We start from the raw sequence: 21,580 nt of genomic DNA on the forward strand, positions 1-21,580 counted from the left end.
AGCTATCTGGGAGTCATGCACCCTAAATAGCTTTAAATAAGACATGTAAATGCACTATTAGGTCTTTATTTCATGATCTACATAGTGCTCTTCATAGGGAGTTGGGAGCATTTTGAGATTCGCCCATACATGGAAACCAAGTGGCAAACACATACTCTTTTGAATTCACTGTTTTTGTGATGTCACAAAAACAACATGTTTGCACAACTACATATATGCACCTATTCAGTCTGCAGTAGTTTAGCCACGCCCACTCACACTGAAGTTCTCAGGAGTGTTTCAGTCTGAACTGCTTTTTGAATGAGGCAGCCAGTCAGAACAGAGATCATTTACATATTTCAGTCTTAAAGGCACCATAAGAAAGAGAGTCTGTTTAACTGTAAGAGAAAAAGAGCGGTCAGAAAACTGTCATTTAATTAAGAAACTGAAACTGTTTTGGTACCCACACACAAATGTCAAAAATGATTGTGAGAGGAAGAAAATAATAAAATGCAAGAAAATGTTGGATATGTGCCCTTAAAAGAAGTATGTTCGTAAACTTTTTTAAATTAAATTTTTACAGCCCATACCTAGGATGGAAATATTAATTACAGTACTGTTATATGCATAGACCAATCCATACATAAATAGTCTTTAGGTAAAGCATCGAAAAAGAACCACTCCAAAGGAAGAGAAAGTATGAATGACAATTGTAAACAGAAGCGATAAATAACAACATGCACTGAAATAAATAAAACAATATAACAATATAAGTAGTGCATACTGCATATAATGTAACGTCGTAAAATAAAACATTCGATTTAATTTTACACAAAAAATGTCAAATTAAAGGACAGGTTCCAGGTTTTCGCAGCTTTGTTATTCAGAACCATTTCATGTAAAACTTTCTGTGAGGGAACTTTTAGAGGCGTTAAAGTCCTCAGACTGGTGGTTCTTATCACCACCACTGTGAAGAATTTTGACTCCGAAAGTTTCTCTAGAACCAAATATTTCACACCAAACCACTCTGAGCGATTTTGTTGACATGTTAAGCATTTAATTATGCAGAAATTTGGACAAATAGTGGAGTTTCATTGAATAATACACTTACAACAGAACGTTCATTAAAAGGAAATTCAGTTTTTGGTCGGAAGAAAATAAGACGTGCACTGGGCCTCGGTGACGTCAGTTTGTTTACGCCTGCTCCTACATGCTGCTGCGCTGATGATGACAGTTAAACTAGGATTAAAGTCTGTCTGAGCGCCGAATTAAACCTGTTAATTGATAGTTACCGTTTTAGAAAGAAAGGTTGGCCTCTCTGGTTTGAGTACACGGGGCGGCTGTGCTGTTTTGCCCGTACAGATGTCACAGAAGGATCCCTGTCAGAAACAGGCGTGTGCGATTCAGAAGTGTTTACAAGGTAACTTGGTGCTGTTTTCACAGCCGCATAAATCCGATTCAGCCTGACTGACAGCGGTGACTTTATCAGTGTCTGTCTTGTATTTTTAACAGCCAACAAATACATTGAAAGTCGCTGTGAGGACGTGATCCGGGCCATGCGAAAATGCTGCGAAACCCACAGCGGAGTGAACTCTGTTTGCTGCTCCGGCTTCGCCAGAGAGCACAAAACGACCCAGGAGAAAACATGAGCGCAGTTAACACGGCCTCCTCTGACATGCTGCATTGTGCCCATCTGCTTAACTCCTCAAAAGTATATAAAGATATCTGATCACTGATCAAAAAAATGTTATGCTGCCTGGATTAAAGGAAGATCACGTGAAAATAAGTGTACCCCTCGCATCTTTTTTGTAGTTAAATAGGTATATGATTTACACCAGTGTAACTAGGATCTTCTGAGCCCCAGCATAAAAAAAATAATGCCACCTCGTATAAAATTACTTATATGAATAAAAATGACAATGCAGTTTGCTTTGTTCACTCATGTCTCAAGCAGGTTGAGGCTCTCAAGGCATACCACTCCACCCACTCGTAAACAATGGTTCTTCAAGGATTGTTTTGTAAAGGCAGTGGTTCTATATAGCACACTTAATGAACACTTAAAGAACCATTTGAATGCATGTTCTTTGTGTGGTCAAATGGTTTTTCTCTTTGATGGAAAACCAGGTGTATTTGATTCCTTAAAGCAGTGATTCTCTAACCAGTCCTCAGGGATAGACTAATGGTCACCAGTCCTCCTCCTAGAGATCTACCTTCTACTTCCAGCCTGCATTTTTCATGCCCCTCCTCATACCTCCCCAATACCATTGCTGGAGCAGATGAGGTAGACTGTGGTTGGAACTAGATTCTGCAGGAAGGTAGATCTCCAAGACCAGGGCTGGTGACCCCTGCCCTAGATAGTCCAGTCAAGTTTATTTCCAGAGTACATTTAAAAACAGCCAAAGCTGACCAAAGTGCTGTACAGCTAATCAAAGTCCACAGTCCTTGTTTTTGTTCTGTGTGTTGCAGGTTACCTTGGAGCAAAAATCCAAACCGTACACACTTTAAAAAAGATGGTTCATCAAGGGTTCTTTAGTACAGAAAATGATTCTATATAGAACCATGAACACTCAAAGAACCCTTTGCATGATTAAAGGGTTCTTTGCATCACAAAGTGGTTCTTCGGATTGATGGAGGATGAGCTGTAACTGGTTATATAGCACCAAAAAGGGTTCTTCTATTTTTACAATGTCTAGCTTGTCATAATAGAAGAACCCTGTTTGGTGCTATATAGAATGATTTTCAAAAAGGTTCTATATAGGACCATATACTACACATTCTCCATCAATCGGAAGAACCATTTCATGCTGCAAAGAGTTAATAGTTCTATATAGAACCTTATTCTTTACTAAAGAACCTTTGAAGAGATCTTTTTTAAGAGTGTATGGGGGTCCCTAAGGACCAGCTTGAGAACAACTACCTGAAAGAACCCTTTCGAAAATGGTTCTATACAGCACCAAAAGGCTTCCACTATTGTTATGAGGCAAAAAGCCCTTTTTAACATCCAATGTTGAGGACTGGTTCTCAACTGAGTCTTCAGGGCCCCTTAAACGGTCCTCATTTTGGCTCCAACTGAAAATTCCACAGAAATATAGGCAAAATGTGGACCATCTGGGGGGCCCTGAAGACTGGTTTGAATAATCAGTTGTCACTGGCCAAATAAGGGTATATAGATTGCCAAGAACCCTTCATATTTTGAGTAAAAAATACATATATTTATATTATTTGATTGGAATAATTTTGAAATTATAACATGAGTTGCATCATGAATAAGAAGTAGATATATAGACGTCAGGGCTGTTTGCATATTGTTGATGAAAGCTAACTGGTGAGGTATGTTGTTAGGCCAGTAGATCTTAGTGTGAGTCATGGGTGTACAATTGTGTCAGCATCTACAAGAGGGACCCAATACAGAGCATGCTACTGATTTGCACCCCAACCACCATTTCATTGACATCACCCCCAGGTCTATAATGCTGTTTAATGATTGGTTCTCATGAATGCAAAATCCAGCAGCACACCCAGTCACCTTGTTTCATTCATCTTTCAGCATTACCCCATGATGTCTCACTGTAACTGCTAAAAATGTTGAATTTTATGAGAGAAGAAAGGAACATGAGAGTTCACAAACATAGATATCAGGTCATGAATATGTACATGACAGCACCCCCTAAACCAAACTTACATTATTATTACATACGCTAAAGGATGTCATGCATATGAACCAATAGCACAATGTAAACCAAAGTTCTCCACTGAAAACGCCTTTTAAACAAAAGCTTAAAACCAGAAAAACCAATCCAGCCAGTCTAAACCAAATACAACCCTAGCAAGACAGTTGACAACACAATAGCTGATATACTTCAAAGTTTTACTTTTATTTTAAGAAAATACAACTTTTGGTTGAATCCTATTTGGTGGCCCAAGCTAACGAGTTCCATAATTTGCTGCACTTTGGCATGAGGGGAAATTTTTTTGACTGTTTGTTAAAGCCGTAAAACATTTTGCCAGTTTTCACTTATTGAGAGTTTAAAGGGTGCCGTACATATACTGTACAGATCTGTAGACATACATACTTAAAGTATGTATCAGTTATTCATACCACAAATATATTCCAAAATGATTCAAATAAAAATGTAACAAAATTAAAGGGAAACTAAAATGTGAATACAATGTACATGCCAAAAAATAAAAGCCACAAAATAAGCTTGGTACAAATATTTTCGCATTGTTGGCTGTGCTTGTTAAGAAAGACATAGTTAAAGAGCTACAGTATATAAATATTTAGTGTAACGAGTATTCAGATCAAGCTGCAGTACAAGTCATTTAAATGCCAAAACCTGTTACATGCAGTAAGCTGACATTTTTTATGCTATTGAGAATACACAGAAAATGAAGGAGAGGCTTCTTATGATGCCAGACCCAGCAGGAATCCTCCAGCAAAGCCCCCTGTGAGGACAATGTTCTTCTTCACAAACGTCTGCACCTTTACAGATCAAAATAGCATAAAGTAGCAGTTAAAATCAGCTAAAGGCATTATGGAATTATAAGGTACCAAATTCATGACAACAACAGCTGAAACACAAAACAGTATGGTGCAGTACAGTATAGAAAATAGAATATTTAGACAAGAGTGAACTTCGAAAGCTGTTTACTCAGAGCTTTTATTTACTCAGAGCTTTTTCTGCATCTGTGCTTTAGCACTTGAGAATATAGACCAGAGGTGGTGCACTTAAGTCCTGGAGGACCACAGTCCAGCACTGTTTGGTCATTTTCCTACTCAAACACACCTGATTCACCTCAGCAGTAAATTACCAGATCTGGTTGGTGTGTCAAGAGCAGGAAAATCAACCGTGCTGGACAGCTGTTTGCCACCCCTGAAATACTACTTTCATAAGACAAAGCAGTGCTATGCTCCAAAACAAGAATTCTACTATTTTTTATCCGACATTTTTGAACAATTAAATTGTCAACAAAGTAATTCAGAGTGATTTAACATAAAACGTGCCATCGCATAGTAACTTACCAAGTCAAAATCCTTCAGGATCTATTTATAGTGGTGCTCCAAAGACATTTATCATGTCTCTAAAAGCTACCTCACAAAGTTTTTTTACACAAATTGGTTAAGAATAAGTTGCCTAATACCCTGACACTGTTCTACGATAGTTTTGAGATAAAAGTTTTGGTTTAAAACATATTTTTTTATCCATTCACTTCAGAGAGGTATATGTAGGGTGCTGTAAGGCAATACAGTCCACAAAGAAAACATTTACCACTATTTTACCACTATCAACATCACATATAAAAACTCAGAAGATACATGTAATATCACTGGTTGTTCTGGACAGTAAATAAAATGGCTATATTTACACTGTAGACATTGTGACTCTCGATTTCTATCAAACCATTAAAGAAATCCGATGCAGTAAGTTTCTCTACAATTAACCACTTCACATCAAACCGCTCTGAATTACTTTCCTTACATCTCAATGACTGAACAATTCAGAAATTCTGAAAACATGAACGCTCCTCATACCTCGTCCACTTTTGTCCTCACTTCTTTAGGTGGCCTCTCAGTATTTAGCTTTAGCTGCTTCTTGGCCTTGTTCACATCCCGTTCAACCCTCTTCCAGTCAATTTTAATGTAGCCTGTGTGATTAGCGATCTAAAATGGCAAAGTAAGAGTGGCTTATTAGACGTCAGCAGATTTGTATCATTTTGTAGGTTCAAACAAGAGAGCTTATATTACTGTACCTGAAGCAGAAAGAAGCCGCCACCTACTGCCGATGCAGCCAGTTTCCCGACTTTTTGAAACAAATACCCCGCACACCTGAGAGATGAACACATGGCATGTTAAAAGGCTTTAATGCTGTCGCTGTAAAGTCTAACTACAATGCTTTTCATTCTGTTAGACACATCTTCCTCTAACTCAGTTTTTTTCCTCACCAGCCAGTCACTCCACCGACAGCGAGCTGCGTTGCTACCGAATACTTCTCGGCAGCTGGCCCAGAATTGTTGCCAAACACTTTATTCCACCATCTCTGTTTCTTGACTTGTTCTGCCAAGTCCATCACAAAGGCTTCCCCCTCTGTTAAGACAGAAGGAATAATCAAATTAATGTAGCACATGGCTAATTTTTAGCCTTAATGTTTGCAGGCCTCATGTTTAGCTACGCTTACTGATTAACTTATTTAAACTAGCTTATATGCACTGCAAGTTCTCCCAGCCACAAGTTCAAGGCAGAACTGTTTCCCTAGACAACACAGACAAACTTCATTCACTCAAAGCTCAGAACAACACAGAGTCAATGTTATGTAAGCAAAGGCCTCTATCCCATTATGTTAAGACTGAAAACACTGCTGAGACAATGAAAGACTGCATCTGAATGGCTCTCTTCTGAAAGACTACTAATAATAACAACTTCTCCACCATCACAGAGGCGTAGCCAACGCTACCCTGGAATGAAGCACGGCCACCCTTCTGGTCACCCCAGTTATGGAAAGTGAAACCAATTAGTTATAAGAGTCGATGGTGCTGCATTTAATAATTAATAATCATAATAATAATAATAATAAATAAATGTGTATCTTGCTGTAATCAGCTAGTTTACTCCGCAAACGGGTAAGTAAAAGTGCACTGGATCCTTTCAGCAGTGCTGCTCTGTGAGCTACACAATGAAGTAGGCCGTCAAAAAGTAGCCAACTATAATCATTTATCAGGCTAACTAACTAACTTTTTACAGTTGAATACATACATGTGCTGTAGGTTAAGCTTATACAGTGCTGTCTGGCCAGCTTTCTATTCATTAGACTTATGTATAACCTGTATTGAGGGCAGCCTAAATGAATAACTTCTATAGTCTGTCTATTTGAAATGTATGTTATTTGTATTCATTTTCTTCCTTAACAGTGTGCCACCCCAGTAACATCTCTGGGTCTTACCTGGCCACTCCATTATAAAAGCTTCCCTGCACCATCACATACAGAAAGTAAAACCATGTCTTTAGAAGTAATGGCCAAATTGAGCTCATCTCTTGGAAGTGACCTTGGCTGCAGCAGTAGCCCTTGGACAAAGGCCACCACCTCCACACAACCGAAATAGCACTGGCCCAGCAGCCAAAAGAATGTCGGGGTCAGTTTCCATTAGACGGATTTGTAATTAAAACCGTCACAAGAGCTCAATTCAGTGTGGGCAGCCATAACCACGTTGATCACTGGCCCAAACCAAAGAACTGAAGGGCGTGCCTGCTGTCCTGCTAAGTGGGTGTACATTTAATTCCCCCTCAGCAGCCACATTTCACGGACGATCAGCCCTGCATGACGAGCCGCGCTCTGCTCAAGCCTTTGACAGCGTCTATTCTCCTTGACATGCAAATGTAAAAAATGGCCTATCTGTGCTTTAGCCTAATCTACTCAAACGAGGCTGAAGTTGGCTTCCTAGTCGCCACCTTCTTGCTCAAATTTTCAGTTCCACCTTAAATGGTGCCTGACGCCTGCGCGTTACCTCGGGGCGCCACCATGTAACTGCGGTGCCATTTAAGGTGGAACGGAAAATTCGAATAAGAAGCCAACTTCAGCTTCGTGCTGCTTCGGAAATGTACTGTCTGAGGTAATGCAAATGAGGTTCAGAGGGACATCTGCTTCAACGAAACACGCTTATGTGCAAGTTAAGCACAAATAGGGGAAAAACAATGAAGCAGATTTTGCAGAAAGCCGGTTGGCCTCGAAGTCTAACGAACAAATTATGAATCAGCAACGTTGTTTTGTTTACTAGCTGTGGGCCGCAAATGCGAGTCATTTGGCATTTAAAGCTACTGTCGACGAGAGAGAGATGTCATTTCTTTCTTCAGTCTTTGCTCATCATCCAGATTATCTCTCTGTGCAATCAGAAGTGGTGATCAGCTTCACCAACCTGGCTAAATTGGCGAGATTACCTCAGCTAGCAGCCTTGACGGGTGGTTTTGAGGCAATATGTTTACCCTCAGATCAGTTAGATAAAAATATAGTGTCACTTTCTTTCTTGTGTTGTGTAATGACCCCATTTGCAGTTGAACTGTCTTGAGTTAGCCTTCTTGCTATTATCGCTAACGATCCTGTCCGTCTAGTCTGAAGGACAACGATGAGCGTCTGGATTAAAACACGGGTAACGCGTCATCTAATTAAGGAGTGATGTTCGCTTTAAATATAAGCAAAGATTAAAATGCAGGTCTGCTGTCATAGTTACAGTTTGTTATGAAGGTGGTAGCCCAGCCTGTAAAGTCTTACCGTCTATCTTCTCGGCCATTGTTGTGTGTGTTTCCTAGCCGGACTGTATTTCAGAGCGCAGCCTCTGAACCACATGACACACGCGCAGGGGTTTTTTCCCTTACCAGCCAATTTACGTCAGTGGGCTTATCATAGTTTACGTCATTCAAAATAAAAGTCTCCCTAGTAGAGAAAGGGGATTTTTGTGATCTCAAGATTTTAGTAAAGTGGTTTTAGGATTGTATAGGTGGTTTTGTCTGATTTAGTCGAGTCTGTGTAAAATTCACTAGTACGTTTTTATCACATTTGTTTTTGCAATGTTGAATGTATCTTCTTTTTTCCTCTGTCAATGTTTCACAAAGAAATTCCGTTTGATATGAAAATGTCGAGCTTTAATGTATCCAGTTATTGAATAAATGGCTGTTCACAATATATTTTAAAAAATGTTGCAGTGTTGCAATTTTTTGTTGAGAACCACAATGAAAATAGGCAAATTTTGATTTGAAGACACAGCATGCAGAAACTGCCATGTCCTCTCTTAAATTGTAAAGAGAATATATTTATTTAAGCGTCATTTGTCGATTCTTGTCCACTTGCGTCTAACTGTAGGCTGGCTCTACCACATTCAGCACAACAATGTCATGTCATATATCAGTGAAAAAATTATTTGTAGAATTTAAATGGAATCTACAAATATTTCTGAGACCTTAATTGGGTTAGCAGTTCTGAAGATTCGTAAACTCTCTCTCTCTCTCTCTCTCTCTCTCTCTCTCTCTCTCTGAAAATCAGCTTTTCTTTATATTTAGAAACAAAAGTCTCATCAAGAATGTAAAATTCTTTCTCTGTTGTATGTATTTACAGTGAAATACATATTTTCATTTTTACATCATCCAAAGGCTATATATTTTTATAAATATGCAAATGTGTGCATATTTGATTTAACAGTGTCTCATTTGAATATCTAAATGTAGTTTTTGGGAAAAAAATATCAAAAAATACTATCATGGTTTTGTTTTAAATGGCCCATATCATGGAAAACTGAATTTTCCTTCCTTTTATGAAACAGTTTGATATATAATGTAAACACTGTTAAAGTTCCAAATTTGACCATTCACTCCCCAGTTTATTCAGTCTATATAAGCAAATAAAACTGCTAAAACATCCTGTTTCAAATTCATTGTTTTTGTGATGCCATGAAATACAACACATTTAAATACACATCTGCTTATTCAGCCTACAGCAGTTTAGCCCCACCCACTCACACTGAAGTTATAAGTAGTGTGTCAGCCTGAACTGCTTTTTGAATGATGCAAATGCAGAGCAGCCAATTAGAATACATCTCATTACCATACATCAGTCTTAAAGACACAGCCTGTTTAATTCTTAGGAGAAAGAGATGTTGGAAAATAGTCATGTAATTTTTTTAACCAGATGCTGCTCTTTTATAGCTCATGGTGATTCTCCTAAAATTCCTTATGAGAAATGGTCTTAGACCAAAAAAAAAAAACAAAACCATAAGATCCAGGAGAGATGAAGGAGCGGTGAGAGTTAAGCTGCAGATAATCTTGAGCGTTGTTATCTCAGAAAATCTTAGCATAATGTGTGACTTTATATTTATTACTTATTAAGATCTCTACTACAAATCAAGAGGAGATACATGAGATTATTGGGCTCCTTTTCTCAGAAGAAATATCTGGAGACTGAAACAACAGTCTTAAGAAAAAAAAAAAGTAGCATTTCTGAAAGAACATGCTTAAATATGTACCATAAATATAACAGTCAAGGTATAATTTTTTTTGCACTGTAAACAGTTGCATCACTTGGGGGGACAAGAGCCTTAACTAATTAAAAATGTGCATCCAGGGGATCCTGTCTTTTGCTCAGAGCCCCAGAATCACGAAATCCGTCCCTGGAAAACATCAGATTCATCCGCTCAGGGACGGCGTCCGAAACACAACCAACTTTACAAAAGTATTTTTCCGTGCGTTCCATGCGGTTACACATTTCCACCAGAGAGGTCTCCAAATCCCCAAAACACATACAGTGCAACTTTAATCAGCAGCTAAATTTAAGCAGTCGACTTTCCTCAAAGCAGAATTTCCCTATCCTGTTCCTGGAGACCTGCTGCTCTGTACATTTTAGTGCTTTCCCTGCTCTCAACACACCTGATCAACTAATCAGCTTATTAAATGAGCTGAAATGGGTGTGTTCACTAAAACAGTGATCACTAACCCTCTTCCTGGAGATCTACATTCCTGCAGAGCACAGTTCCAACCACAATCTGCAACCCCTGCTCCAGCTAATGAAAATCTTTAGATGTTCTTGATTGGCTGCATGCATTAGTCTTGGATAAGATGGGGCAGTATGTGAAATTCAGGCTGAAAGTAAACTGTCCAGGAAACTAAATCTCCAAAAGGGAGGTTGGTGTCCACTGCACTGAAATGTACAGCATATCAAAGCCTACGAGCACAAACATGATTCTTAAATGGTAGAGTGAGCACTACACTGTACACTTTCTCTACCAGTTAAAATGATCTTAGTTCTTAGATGCTTTTGGGAAACTGCACCCAGGGCAGTAGGTATTCAGGACTAGGATTGGGAAATATCACTCTAAAGCAGTAGTCTCCATCTCTGGACCTGGAGAGCTACCTTCCTGCAGACATTAGTTCTAACCTGTATCCAATATGTATGCCCCTTCCTTGCTGAACCCTTGTACATCTGATCCAGCCAATCAGGGACTTGGGAAGAGGTTGATTAGCTGGAGCAAGTGTGGCAAATTGTGGTTGGAACTAGGCTCTGCAGGAAGGTAGCTCTCCATAGATCTGCTCTTCATGTGCTCATCCCTGTGTAATATTGCCAGCTATAGCCTATATCAAGACTAGCATTATTACTTCAGAGCAGTGGTCTCCATCCCTGGTCCTAGAGAGCTACCTTCCTGCAGAGCCTAGTTCCAACCACAATTTGCCACACTTGCTCCAGCTAATCAACCTCTTTCCAAGCCCCTGATTGGCTGGATCAGATGTACAAGGGTTCAGCAAGGAAGGGGCATACATATTGGATACAGGTTAGAACTAATGTCTGCAGGAAGGTAGCTCTCGATCTATGAGTGATAAGAACAGGACATCTGCTGTTTCTAAGGCAGCGTTTATTAATCCTGCTGCTAATGACTCACAGCAGGGCATAGTTTCAATTATTCCCTACCTAGACAAACCTGATCCAGCTCTGTAACCAGTTGATGAGCTGATTAATGTGTTTTGAATCAAGCAATACTTGAAACTGTGGAGTGCTGTGAGTTGCTAAGAGCAGGATTAAAGAAATGCTGTTCTAGCTGTTAGATAATGACTACCTTTGACTAACCTAGATGTCTGCTAACAAAAAGGACAGATGTCTATTCATTCACACTTTAACCCCTTTAATTGGGGGTCTTTATCTTTTTACTAGCCTTCAACATGGTTGAATTACGAGACTGTATGACTGTAGGAAGGGGAAAGCTGGTGTTCTGGCCAGCTCCTGCTTGAGCTACAAGGCACGAGCTACCTTGACGAACAGAGGTAGGGCTAAGAGAGAGGACTGAGGAACTGGGAGGAGATAGGGTGGTGGGGTGCAAAAACTTTGTCACAAGAGAGATGCAAATTTATAGGACGGTAGATTAGAAGGAGAAGGAGCTTCAGGCATGATCCTCCTCTCAAACTTCAGTTACTCTAGAACTTTAACCTTAAATTCATGTGTAGCAATCTTCACTTTTGAAGAAAGTCCAAAATTAAAGCTCAAACTTTTAATATTTTTTTCTAAGTTACTCTGTTTTTCTAACTGTTCCTAAGAAAGCCTAGATGTCCACTAACACAAAGAACAAAATAAAATAAAAGCATGCAACAAAACAAATTAAAAGTGCACACACTAAAAAAAATCTATTTACTAAGTTTACTGTGCCTAAGAAACTTAGACAAAAGAGAAAAACAAAACAAAAGTATACCATTTAGAATGTATACCATTTACAATGTTTTATTGTGTTTCTAATTGTGCTTAACAAAAAAGAAGTCCACTAACAAAAAGAGCAAAATAAAAGCATATAACAAAACTAAATAAGAGTGTACCCTTTGTAATACCTCTTTGCTATGTTAAAGAAGAGTCTGAATGCATCAGTTAGGTTTTATTTAGGTTTATATTGAAAATTGCAAAATAAAATCCCAAACTTTTAATAGTTTTTATTGCATTGCTACTTTTTTCTAATTTTGCCTGACTAACCTCGACTTCCACTAACAAATGGAACAAATTAAACTAAAAGTATGCAACAAAGCAAAATAAAAGCATACACATTTTAACATCTCATTACTACGTGAAAGAAGAGTCTGAACACACCAGTTAGGTTTTATTAAACTTTATTTAAAAATAAGTTTTTTCAGAAAAAAGACAGAAAAGTCAAAATGATGAATGGGATGTCTTAACTGACCCAGTAATCAGATGTAGCTGTATTTTATAGCACACAGACCCTACACTGAGTACCAGGTAAGCAAAAGACACCAGAACTGCACGAGACAGCCATGTCGTGCACCACCAGCGTCCAGAAGATTCTTCTCTTTCTGCAGAGTTAAACCTTTAGCAAGAGCTCATCTCAGTTCAAATCACAATGGCATGTTCTTGTCAAATTTTTTCTTGTGTCTGATCCTTACTTTGCATCATATGTCTAATCCAAAATGTGCTCTAAAGCACAATCAATCCAAAGCATGTTAAGGCCAAAGTGAAGCTGAACAGCCCGCCTGCCATATGTTCCTCATGGTCGATGCCATTCTTGTGCACTCTTGATTAAAAGTGAAACTGCTTGTGAATGTGTTAGGGGGAATACCACAGCCTAATTATGCACGCGCTTTGAAAGGTTATTTCCCAAAAGCGTCCACACTAGCCGAAATACGAACTGACCTGTGTCCATGATTGTGTCTTAGGGGTGTCTTGCTCTTTGTTGCTCAGAACGAGAAATCGAGGCTGAGGAGAAAAGTATATTTCATGTTTCAACGGTTTCCAGGAAACATCTTCTTCAGTACCTTCGGTTTTCATAAGACATACATTTTCTTCTACATACATTATCCTCAAAGGAAGGCCTCTGTTAGAAATGGCTGTACTACCTAAAATGGGAGATAGTTTTGGTTGGTGATATCATCAGAAATAACAGTATCCACATTTTGGTTTCCTTTCTTTCTACGCCATGTTAAAATAAGATGGTGTTGACTATTAGATGTTGTAGAACGATGGCAGATTAGGATTAGATCTTACTTACGCCCATCAGATAAGACTTACTGCATGTCTTTCGGTCGGCCCCGGTGCTCCTGAAGTAGTTTCGGGTCCAGAAAACAATGAAACATCTTCTCCTCCAAGCAGCCCATTCATGCACAAAGCGAGTCTGTTGACTTCGGAAACCTACCCACTGTTCAAACCATACCTATTTCCACTGAACTCCTCGCTCGGCGTTTCACGCAAACTGCCTATTGCTCCACATCCTTCCTCCCTCTTTACTCGACCTTGAATTCTAAGAATCCGTCGAAAAAAAGCAACTTCCTCGGTCGCAGAAAGAGCCTCAGTAAAAGGCTGTGCCTTTGCTGCTGCTGCTGTTATGGCAGACCTTCATGCTCCCATGTGCGTCTCTCGATCAAGAGTGTGTGAAGGCAAAGCTGCAGGCTACGGTTTTATCAGCCTTTTATGAATTTCCCCTGGGTCTCTCCCTTCACCTGTCTGGGAATAATTGTTAGTCACCTTTTAGGGACAGTCCCTTTGGTACATTACTTTGCTGCGATTAGCAGCTGAGCACCTAATAGCATCTTGTTGCATTTGTTAAACAAGTTCAAATCAATGAAAAATGTTTGTATTCAGTAAAGAGTTTTGTTATGTTGTAGCAGAACGTATTATGTTGCATTTCTATAGACTTTTCATAGACTTTTAGAGTAAGTTTTTAGGAAACAAACAGCCTGAAATAAACTATATTAATAATTTTCTTTCCACTTCCACTGATTTGACTTAGCCAATTTCTAAACGTCCTCCATTTACAACTTAAATTTTGTCAGTCTGCACAGTTGGTGTACTTTTTCAATTTAGATGTTTAATTAAAATCTAAAAAAACACATTCATGTCAGTGATTCATTTTAGCATACCCTCTAGGGAAAGTGCTCAAAATGTTTTGAGTGGAAAATGAAACTTTCTCTTGAGAATTCAGTTCCCATTTTTTTAGATTATTTTCGTATGTTTACGTTTTCCCCACAACACAAGAAGAACAGCATATGCATAATTTAAACAAAGCTAATGATTGTTGTTAAATGCAACACAATAACTATATGTTGCTGTGTATCTTAGAAAAGTGCATCCTTTAAAAACCAAAAGGCTAAATAAAACAATTCTGAAATGTTATCTCACATGATCATAGTGAGAAAAGCATCACGAAACTGTGTTCTTCAAACTTTTCATGAGCAAACAATTGGTTACTTGAGATCAAAAATAATAGCATTTATTTTCTGTATAAGAATAAGGACAATTATACAATATAAAAAGTTTAAACCTATAAAAATAATACTTTACAAATTTACACATTGACAATTATGTGTTTTGTGTTGTGTTTTCAACAAGTGTTGTTTAACAAGTTTGTGATTAAGACAGAAAGTAATTAATGAAATTCATGTAAACTTTACACATTGTCACTGTCAGAACAACATATTGTATCTCCAAAATGGTAACCTTGCAGGAGAAGGAGAAAACATTAGAAATTTGTGTTGAAAAAAAAAATGGAAGAAAATGTAACAAAATAGTCATTTTTGAACTTTTTCTGTTGGTTCGTTCGTCATGAAAAGTTAACACAAATGTAAACAGTAACTAGAGTTTACAAATTGTGCAAAAAAAGTTCAACAAAAATGGAGAAACAAAGTTTCTTTCCTGACAGCGATTATACATACATACACATACGCATACATACAACTACATGTATTCATATAGTTTGTTGTATGTATTGTAGGTTATCACTGTGAGTTTCTCATATTTAAGTCTATTAATTTTCAGAAATATAGGCATCATTAATTCCACAGAAAATGTTTTTGTTATTTTGAACAGTGCATATTTGGTAGAACCACATAGAACATATCTTGTTTTGATTTGTTTAATGAACATGATATACGTGTGTGTGTGTGTGTGTGTGTGTGTGTGTGTGTGTGTGTGTGTGTGTGTGCGCGCATCATCATCATCGTCATATTCAGAAGAACTTGGTTTTGTGAAAAGTGGAAAAGTACTGGGGTGAATGTAAGAACATGAAAGTGTTTTCCCTGCGTGAGAGCATTACATCATGTCAAATTTTACACTCTCCCAATTGACCTTCTGTAGGCACAGTGATGTCATACCAACACAGTCAATAACTCTTCCCTGAGAAGTATTTGCATAAATTTTTGGGTGAATCATATAGGACCCTGCCATCTTAAAGAGGGAAAGTTTGCAAGTGCGGTGTACGGGAAGTCGCAATACTTGTCACTACCCATCACCCCCCACTGGTGGGCGGGGCCTTTTTTTGTGTTTGCTTATGCATTGTCTTTGATGTTGCTTGGTGAGACGAGTCTTCAGTGAAATCAGAAGTAAAATTTTGCTTACGGCCCGTTCCGACATCTTATCGGGCTCATTTGAATGTTGATAGCATGAGGTGCTTTTCCTCCAGCACACGAGTGATGATAGAACTGAAGATGACCAGAAAGCTGCTTTTTAAATACAGTAAAGGAAAATGTAAAGAACAACGAGCACTGCAGAACCACAAAAGCTGAAGAAATAATTCTTCAGTAGAGATATAAATTGAAAATAAAAATAAAAATAAAAATAAACACAAGTCTTCAATAAAGAGAAGATGCATGCGGAATAATGCAGAGTTATACTGTTGTAAGTCTACAGTCATGTGCAAAAGTTTGAAGGAATTCCGTTTTGTTGATTTTCTAAATGAAAATGAGTTAACACACCCTCTAAAAGAATTTAAATATGGCTTTTCTCTTCAAATTTTGTACAGTTTCTATTTATTTGCTGAGTTTAACATACTTGGAAAAAATATTTTTTTAATGTTGAATTTGGCAAATAAACAGTATATGTGCATAAAAACTATGCAAATTTACTTAGGGCTAAAATAAAATACTATTTATGTTTCATCACATCCCTCAATATCACATTTATTTATCCCAGTTAAATACACATTTACATCATATGTGAAAGTTTGACCACCCCTGGTCAAATGACATGTTCTGTTGATTTTCTAAGTGAAAATAATTGAACACATAATCTACAGAGAACAAAGTTAAATATGACACTTTTATGCACATTTTATTTCACAATTTTAACATAATTTTTTAAAATAAAATTAAATATTAAATGTACCAAAACTTTTGCACATTTTGTTTTCTTTTTTCCCTCAGTATGTTAAATTCTCCAAATAAAAAAGTAATTGTGTATTAAAATGTGCAGAAGTGTGTTCTTTGTGGTGTGTTCTTCTTTGTCTTCCAACATGGTACCAAAGCTACAACACGACAACATGATCGTTAAATCGTTAAGCTAAATAAATTCACCTCCCCAGGGCGCATATATATATATGTCCAAAAAAAATCTTAATTTTTGTTACTTTTTTCCCATCATTTGAACACAACAGCTGTCATTTATATTGTGTGAAAATTTCATGATGAGTGGACAAATAAAAATGCTCCAAAATTGCATGGAATTAAACCATTTTCCATTAGCTTACATTACAAGTTAAGGACACTTTTATCGTTTTGGAGATGCATGTTTTTCTTTGGACTTTATATAGATATTATATAGAATTATATAGAATCTTTTTAAAAAAGGTTCTACATAGCACCAAAAAGGGGCTCTGCTACTGTTACAGTGTTAAGCTTGTAATTTGGCTCTATATAGAACCATGCTCCTAAAATGTGTTGTCTATGGCTCACATATTCTCCATCAATCTGAAGAACCATTTCATCATGCAAATATATAGAACTCATTGTTGTAAATAGGACATTTGCCTTTACTAAAGAGCCCTTGAAGAACCATCTTTTTTAAGTGTGTACAGAAGACATACTCTGCCCCAGTAACAGCATTTGTACCCCACATCTTTTCAGGAAGTGTACAATTCAAACTGAAGAAACCTGCTTCAGAAGAAAAAGAAACAAGAGGATGAGTCTGCCTCACTCCTAACGTATCCACCTCAAACAAGGGCTCACAGCCATGGTCTTATCAGGCTTTTGAGAAATTACTCAGTGTATTCTCCCCACCCGTGTTGACGGTATGCCAGTAAACTCACTGACTGTCATCATCAGTCCTTAACTGACCGGCTGGTTTATTCAGGAAATTAAGCAGTGGGCTTATTCTAATATGTATTCTAATGACTGATGTCATGCTTTTTAAATTTCCAGTTAAGGATGTAAACTTGCATGTATGCATGGTCAGAACTACATGATGACACCCATCTCTTGTTAACAGTGCTGAAATATACCAATTGCAGTTTTGTGGAATTTCCACAGCAAATATGCCAAAACATCTGCATACCATAAACACAAGACGCCCTCATTTGGTGATTTTCAGTGTTTGGCTTGTGAAAAGTTTGCCACCATTCAGCAGCTGGATCCTGTACTGTTTTTGGCAAGACGTGCATTTCCCAAGCCTCTGTGGTCAGGAAAGGATTCAGTTCAGTTGAAAAGGATCTGGGCCAAATATCATTATATGCCAGGGCTGCAGCAACTAGAAGCCATTCAATTACCAGCTATTACAATGTCCTCACTTTGCAAGCAAAACCTTCACATACAAATAGCACTGGAGCAATGCTATAGAAGAACCACTTTTGGATTGTTTGAAAAAGAGCTGTGGGGTGTGAAGAACCTCATTAAATGTTTAAAGAAGCTTCACATAGTGTAAAAGTTCCCTTAAATTGACTAGAACCTTTACAACATGTCCAGTCCTGGTCCTAGAGAGCTACCGCCCAGCGTAATTTAGCACCTTTCAGGAGCATCTGAATATCAAAGCCAACTGTGATGGCTCTGACCTCCCCAAGGTGGTAGATCTCCAGGACCAGGATTGCTGTACAGTATGTGGAGCTTCTGTAAGCTTTAAAAAAAGATTCTTCACACACACACGTCATTTCCAAAAGATTTAAAGATTTGTAGAACTATCCATTAAAAAGATTTTTTGGAACCCATAACGGTCGATTTGATCATCGCCACAAATATTTTTATCAGGCCCATGAATGAAAAAGAATAATGAAGTGGGTGTGTCCATTGTGAAAAAGCACCTATTATGGCCTCATAATGGAATAGAACCTTAAGTAATAGACAATGCAGTGCTGCCTTGAAACGTGAGGTAATTTCAGAGCAACAGTGAGCCTCCTGGCATGCCCCTACTCCTTACAGTCAGTGGCTCCTAAAATAATGTGTGGGCTTTGGCTGGTTGCGTCTCTGCTAGCACACATTGATGACGTTAGTGGCCACGCCGTAGGTGAAGTTCCTCTCCATCCACTGAAGCAGAATCTGCCAGTGAACAAGACACTGCTGGACCAATCAACAACAACACCACCTCATCTTTGGATGAAGCCAGCAAACTTTGCATCTACTCAAGTTCAATCCCCACAAGTGAACATTACAAAAATAGGTATGGTGCTAAACATGTGGCACCAATCTGGAGAACAAATATTTTGCAAAACTTTGTATACCTTATGGCACACTTTTCATTCCTGATTTCCAGCTGTGGGGATCGATACATTCAAAACAAATCTGAAAATCTTTATATTACATACCCAAATTTGTCATAGAGGCTTAGCACAGATGTAATACGTGACTGAATCAAGCCCCTGCCACAGTGACAGCTCATGTGGGCCTGAAAATCACATGTTCTATTTGTGATGACAGCTCAGGGCTAATATGCATCTTCTTCCCCCTCCAGGTTCTGTAAAGAGACAGAGAAGAGGATTGAAGGAGTTTGTGAGTAAGATGGTGCAACACTTCCACCTCCATGCTCCTCGCGCCACCATCTATGCTTTCCCCATCACCTTCATTGCCATGACTGTGCTCTGCTGTCTAACGTGAGTTATTCTATTCTAACCCTCTGAACAAAACAGCAAAGCTAAACTTTTGGGCAGAATGAGCAAGAGTCAATGGATTGGAAACAATCTTGGCTGTAACATTACGTCTCCGACGCTAAACATAACTGTATGAGCTCTTTAGGTAGACGATGGTATGTGTCCCATATGGAAAACTTAGCTTAAAACAATGCTGTTATGATGTTGGGCAAAACCATTGAATCACCATAGACCTCTGACGTGGAACTCATTGATTCATTGAAAGCATAGTACATTCGATTCAGTGGTTGCGAACTATAACACAACTTAATCACATTTTTTGTCATTCAGCAGACACAATTTAGCAGATACGGCAATCCAGAGCAATTTACAGTGGTAGGTGAGTCCTACATGATACAAGGGGCTTAGCTAGAATGGGGTCTTTTAGTATGGGGTGACCAGGGGTGGCATGCTGCTAGAAAAAAAAAAATGTTACTGTATTACTATGACATGGGAAGTGATTTGTTGTTAAGAAATTGGTTAGCATGATGTATAATTATAGCTGACTAATGTTTGATAGTTAACTCTTCTTACTATCGAAAAGCCTACTTCATAATGAAGCTCTGCAGCACTGCTTAAAATCAGCAAATTATCAAATGCAGCATTATCAGAGTCTTATAACTGTTTGGTTACTATACTGTTGGCAGATTTTTACCATAAGCATAATTAATGCTTTATTAATGATGGCTCACTTCCCATAATTGGGGTGGCCATGTTTCATTCTCGGACAGCATTGGCCATGAGAAAGAGGTGTAAAGGATGGCACAGCGGGGAACCCAATTGCATTGGTTTACTGGTTTTGCCCTACATCAAATCAACACTGTTTCGATCAAACTTTGGTATCTGGTGTGTTACCTTTTGATATGCATGTGTCTATATCGCAACAACCCAAACTGACTGTGAACCACTTTTTATTGTAAACAGTCTGTGTTATCATGCCATTATAATATCTTTTACAGATGTGCTATTGACAGACCTGTGGAGTCATACAGACGTTTCTAGCCCCTGAAGAATCTTCACAAAGAACAAATGTGAGATCGCTTACTTAATGTGTAAAGTAGCAGCTCTCCTTTAAAAGAAAAATTAAAAGGATGCAAAAGGAAAGCTGTGTAATCTGTAAAACTGTAAAAAAGGAATGTAAAAGGTGCAAAAATCTGTAAACTGATAAGTAGTGGTAAACTGGTAAACAGTTTCTTCTGCATTAAACACCATAGAAATCTGTATGCTGTCCTGTCCAGGCTGAAAAAAGTACATATATATATATATATATATATATATATAAATCAAATATCATTCTAGTTATCTCTTTTCTATACAGAAGATAGTTGAGCACAGACGTCAGCCTAGAGCAGGTGTGCCCATTCCAGTCAAGCAGAAGCACACCTTTATGAGCTGGTCTTGAAACAGTTGATTAGTTATATTAGATGCTCTCTTGATTGGTTGGAATGAAAACCTGCAACTACACAAGTCCTTTGAGGTGACCCATAGCCTAGACTTTACAAAATACACTAAAACACTAAAAAATCATAAAAACTATTTTCAAATAAAAATTATTTTCAAATTAAAATATTTTCAAATTAAAAGTTTATAATGGCCAACCATTGTTGATGATGAGATCTACTTACTGATGAGCTACTATCTCCAACTGCTATACTAACTGTATTTGCTGTGCACTAAATATCAGCTCAGGATCTGTTGGTTCGAACTGGTATTAGGCGTTGTTTTAATGTTATGTCTGAGTCTTAGCCACGCCCATTTCTGGTGTGATAGAACTAAATTCACCACAAGAGGTCGCGTTCACTTCACTTACTTATTTGTACCACTAGGGAACACACCTTTTTTAACACAATGGAAAAATTGTACAATTTTAAATAAATAAATAAATGCTTCACTACATAGAACCTGCCCTCATGTTGCAGGATGTTTCTGTACAATGGAGGCTGGAAATACTAGGCAGAAAAAAACAGATTTGCTCTATTTTTGCTGATTATTTTCAGCCTCCGTCGTGTGAAGCGGTGATGTGTACGAAGAAGCGGATCTTTCATAGTTTCCCACCCAAAATAAAATCGCTTTCATTTCTTCAAAAACTGCATCAAAAGTGTGACGGCAAGAAAAGAGTTAACCTACCAAGGAACGCTGGTACAGGAAAGTGGGCGGAGTCTGGGGAGCCTCCCCGACCAATCCAGGAAGCCGCTGTATGTAGCGATATGTAAATGAGCGCTGCGTTTGTGGAAGCGGAGAGGGGGCGAGAGAGAGA

The 21,580-nt window shown here is 38.2% G+C and overlaps 2 protein-coding genes across 2 annotated transcripts; one reads left to right on the forward strand and one right to left on the reverse strand.

Moving 5' to 3' along the window:
- Nucleotides 1-1,131: 1,131 nt before the first annotated feature.
- Nucleotides 1,132-1,762, forward strand: cmc4 (C-x(9)-C motif containing 4 homolog (S. cerevisiae)). Its single transcript, XM_036588229.1, has 2 exons — nt 1,132-1,399; nt 1,492-1,762. The coding sequence occupies exons 1-2, from the start codon at nt 1,342-1,344 to the stop codon at nt 1,626-1,628; spliced, it is 195 nt and encodes a 64-aa protein (XP_036444122.1). The 5' UTR covers nt 1,132-1,341; the 3' UTR covers nt 1,629-1,762.
- Nucleotides 1,763-3,555: 1,793 nt separating this feature from the next.
- fundc2 (fun14 domain containing 2) lies at nt 3,556-8,339 on the reverse strand. Its single transcript, XM_036588765.1, has 5 exons — nt 8,241-8,339; nt 5,923-6,064; nt 5,731-5,806; nt 5,513-5,641; nt 3,556-4,462 (listed from the first exon to the last, which is right to left on the reverse strand). Exons 1-5 carry the CDS (start codon nt 8,257-8,259, stop codon nt 4,385-4,387), a joined length of 444 nt encoding a protein of 147 aa, XP_036444658.1. The 5' UTR covers nt 8,260-8,339; the 3' UTR covers nt 3,556-4,384.
- Between the last annotated feature and the right edge of the window lie 13,241 nt (nt 8,340-21,580).

This window comes from Colossoma macropomum, unplaced genomic scaffold (assembly GCF_904425465.1).
Source record: "Colossoma macropomum unplaced genomic scaffold, Colossoma_macropomum, whole genome shotgun sequence".
In the NCBI taxonomy this organism is placed as follows: domain Eukaryota; kingdom Metazoa; phylum Chordata; class Actinopteri; order Characiformes; family Serrasalmidae; genus Colossoma; species Colossoma macropomum.

Coding starts and splice junctions, on each gene's coding strand:
- fundc2 (XM_036588765.1), bottom strand. Junction 5,642..5,730: donor GCGGCTTCTTTCTGCTTCAG/GTACAGTAATAT, acceptor TTGCCATTTTAG/ATCGCTAATCACACAGGCTA. Junction 4,463..5,512: donor TGAGGACAAAAGTGGACGAG/GTATGAGGAGCG, acceptor TGATCTGTAAAG/GTGCAGACGTTTGTGAAGAA.
- cmc4 (XM_036588229.1), top strand. CDS start 1,342: ATGTCACAGAAGGATCCCTGTCAGAAACAGGCGTGTGCGATTCAGAAG. Junction 1,400..1,491: donor GATTCAGAAGTGTTTACAAG/GTAACTTGGTGC, acceptor TATTTTTAACAG/CCAACAAATACATTGAAAGT.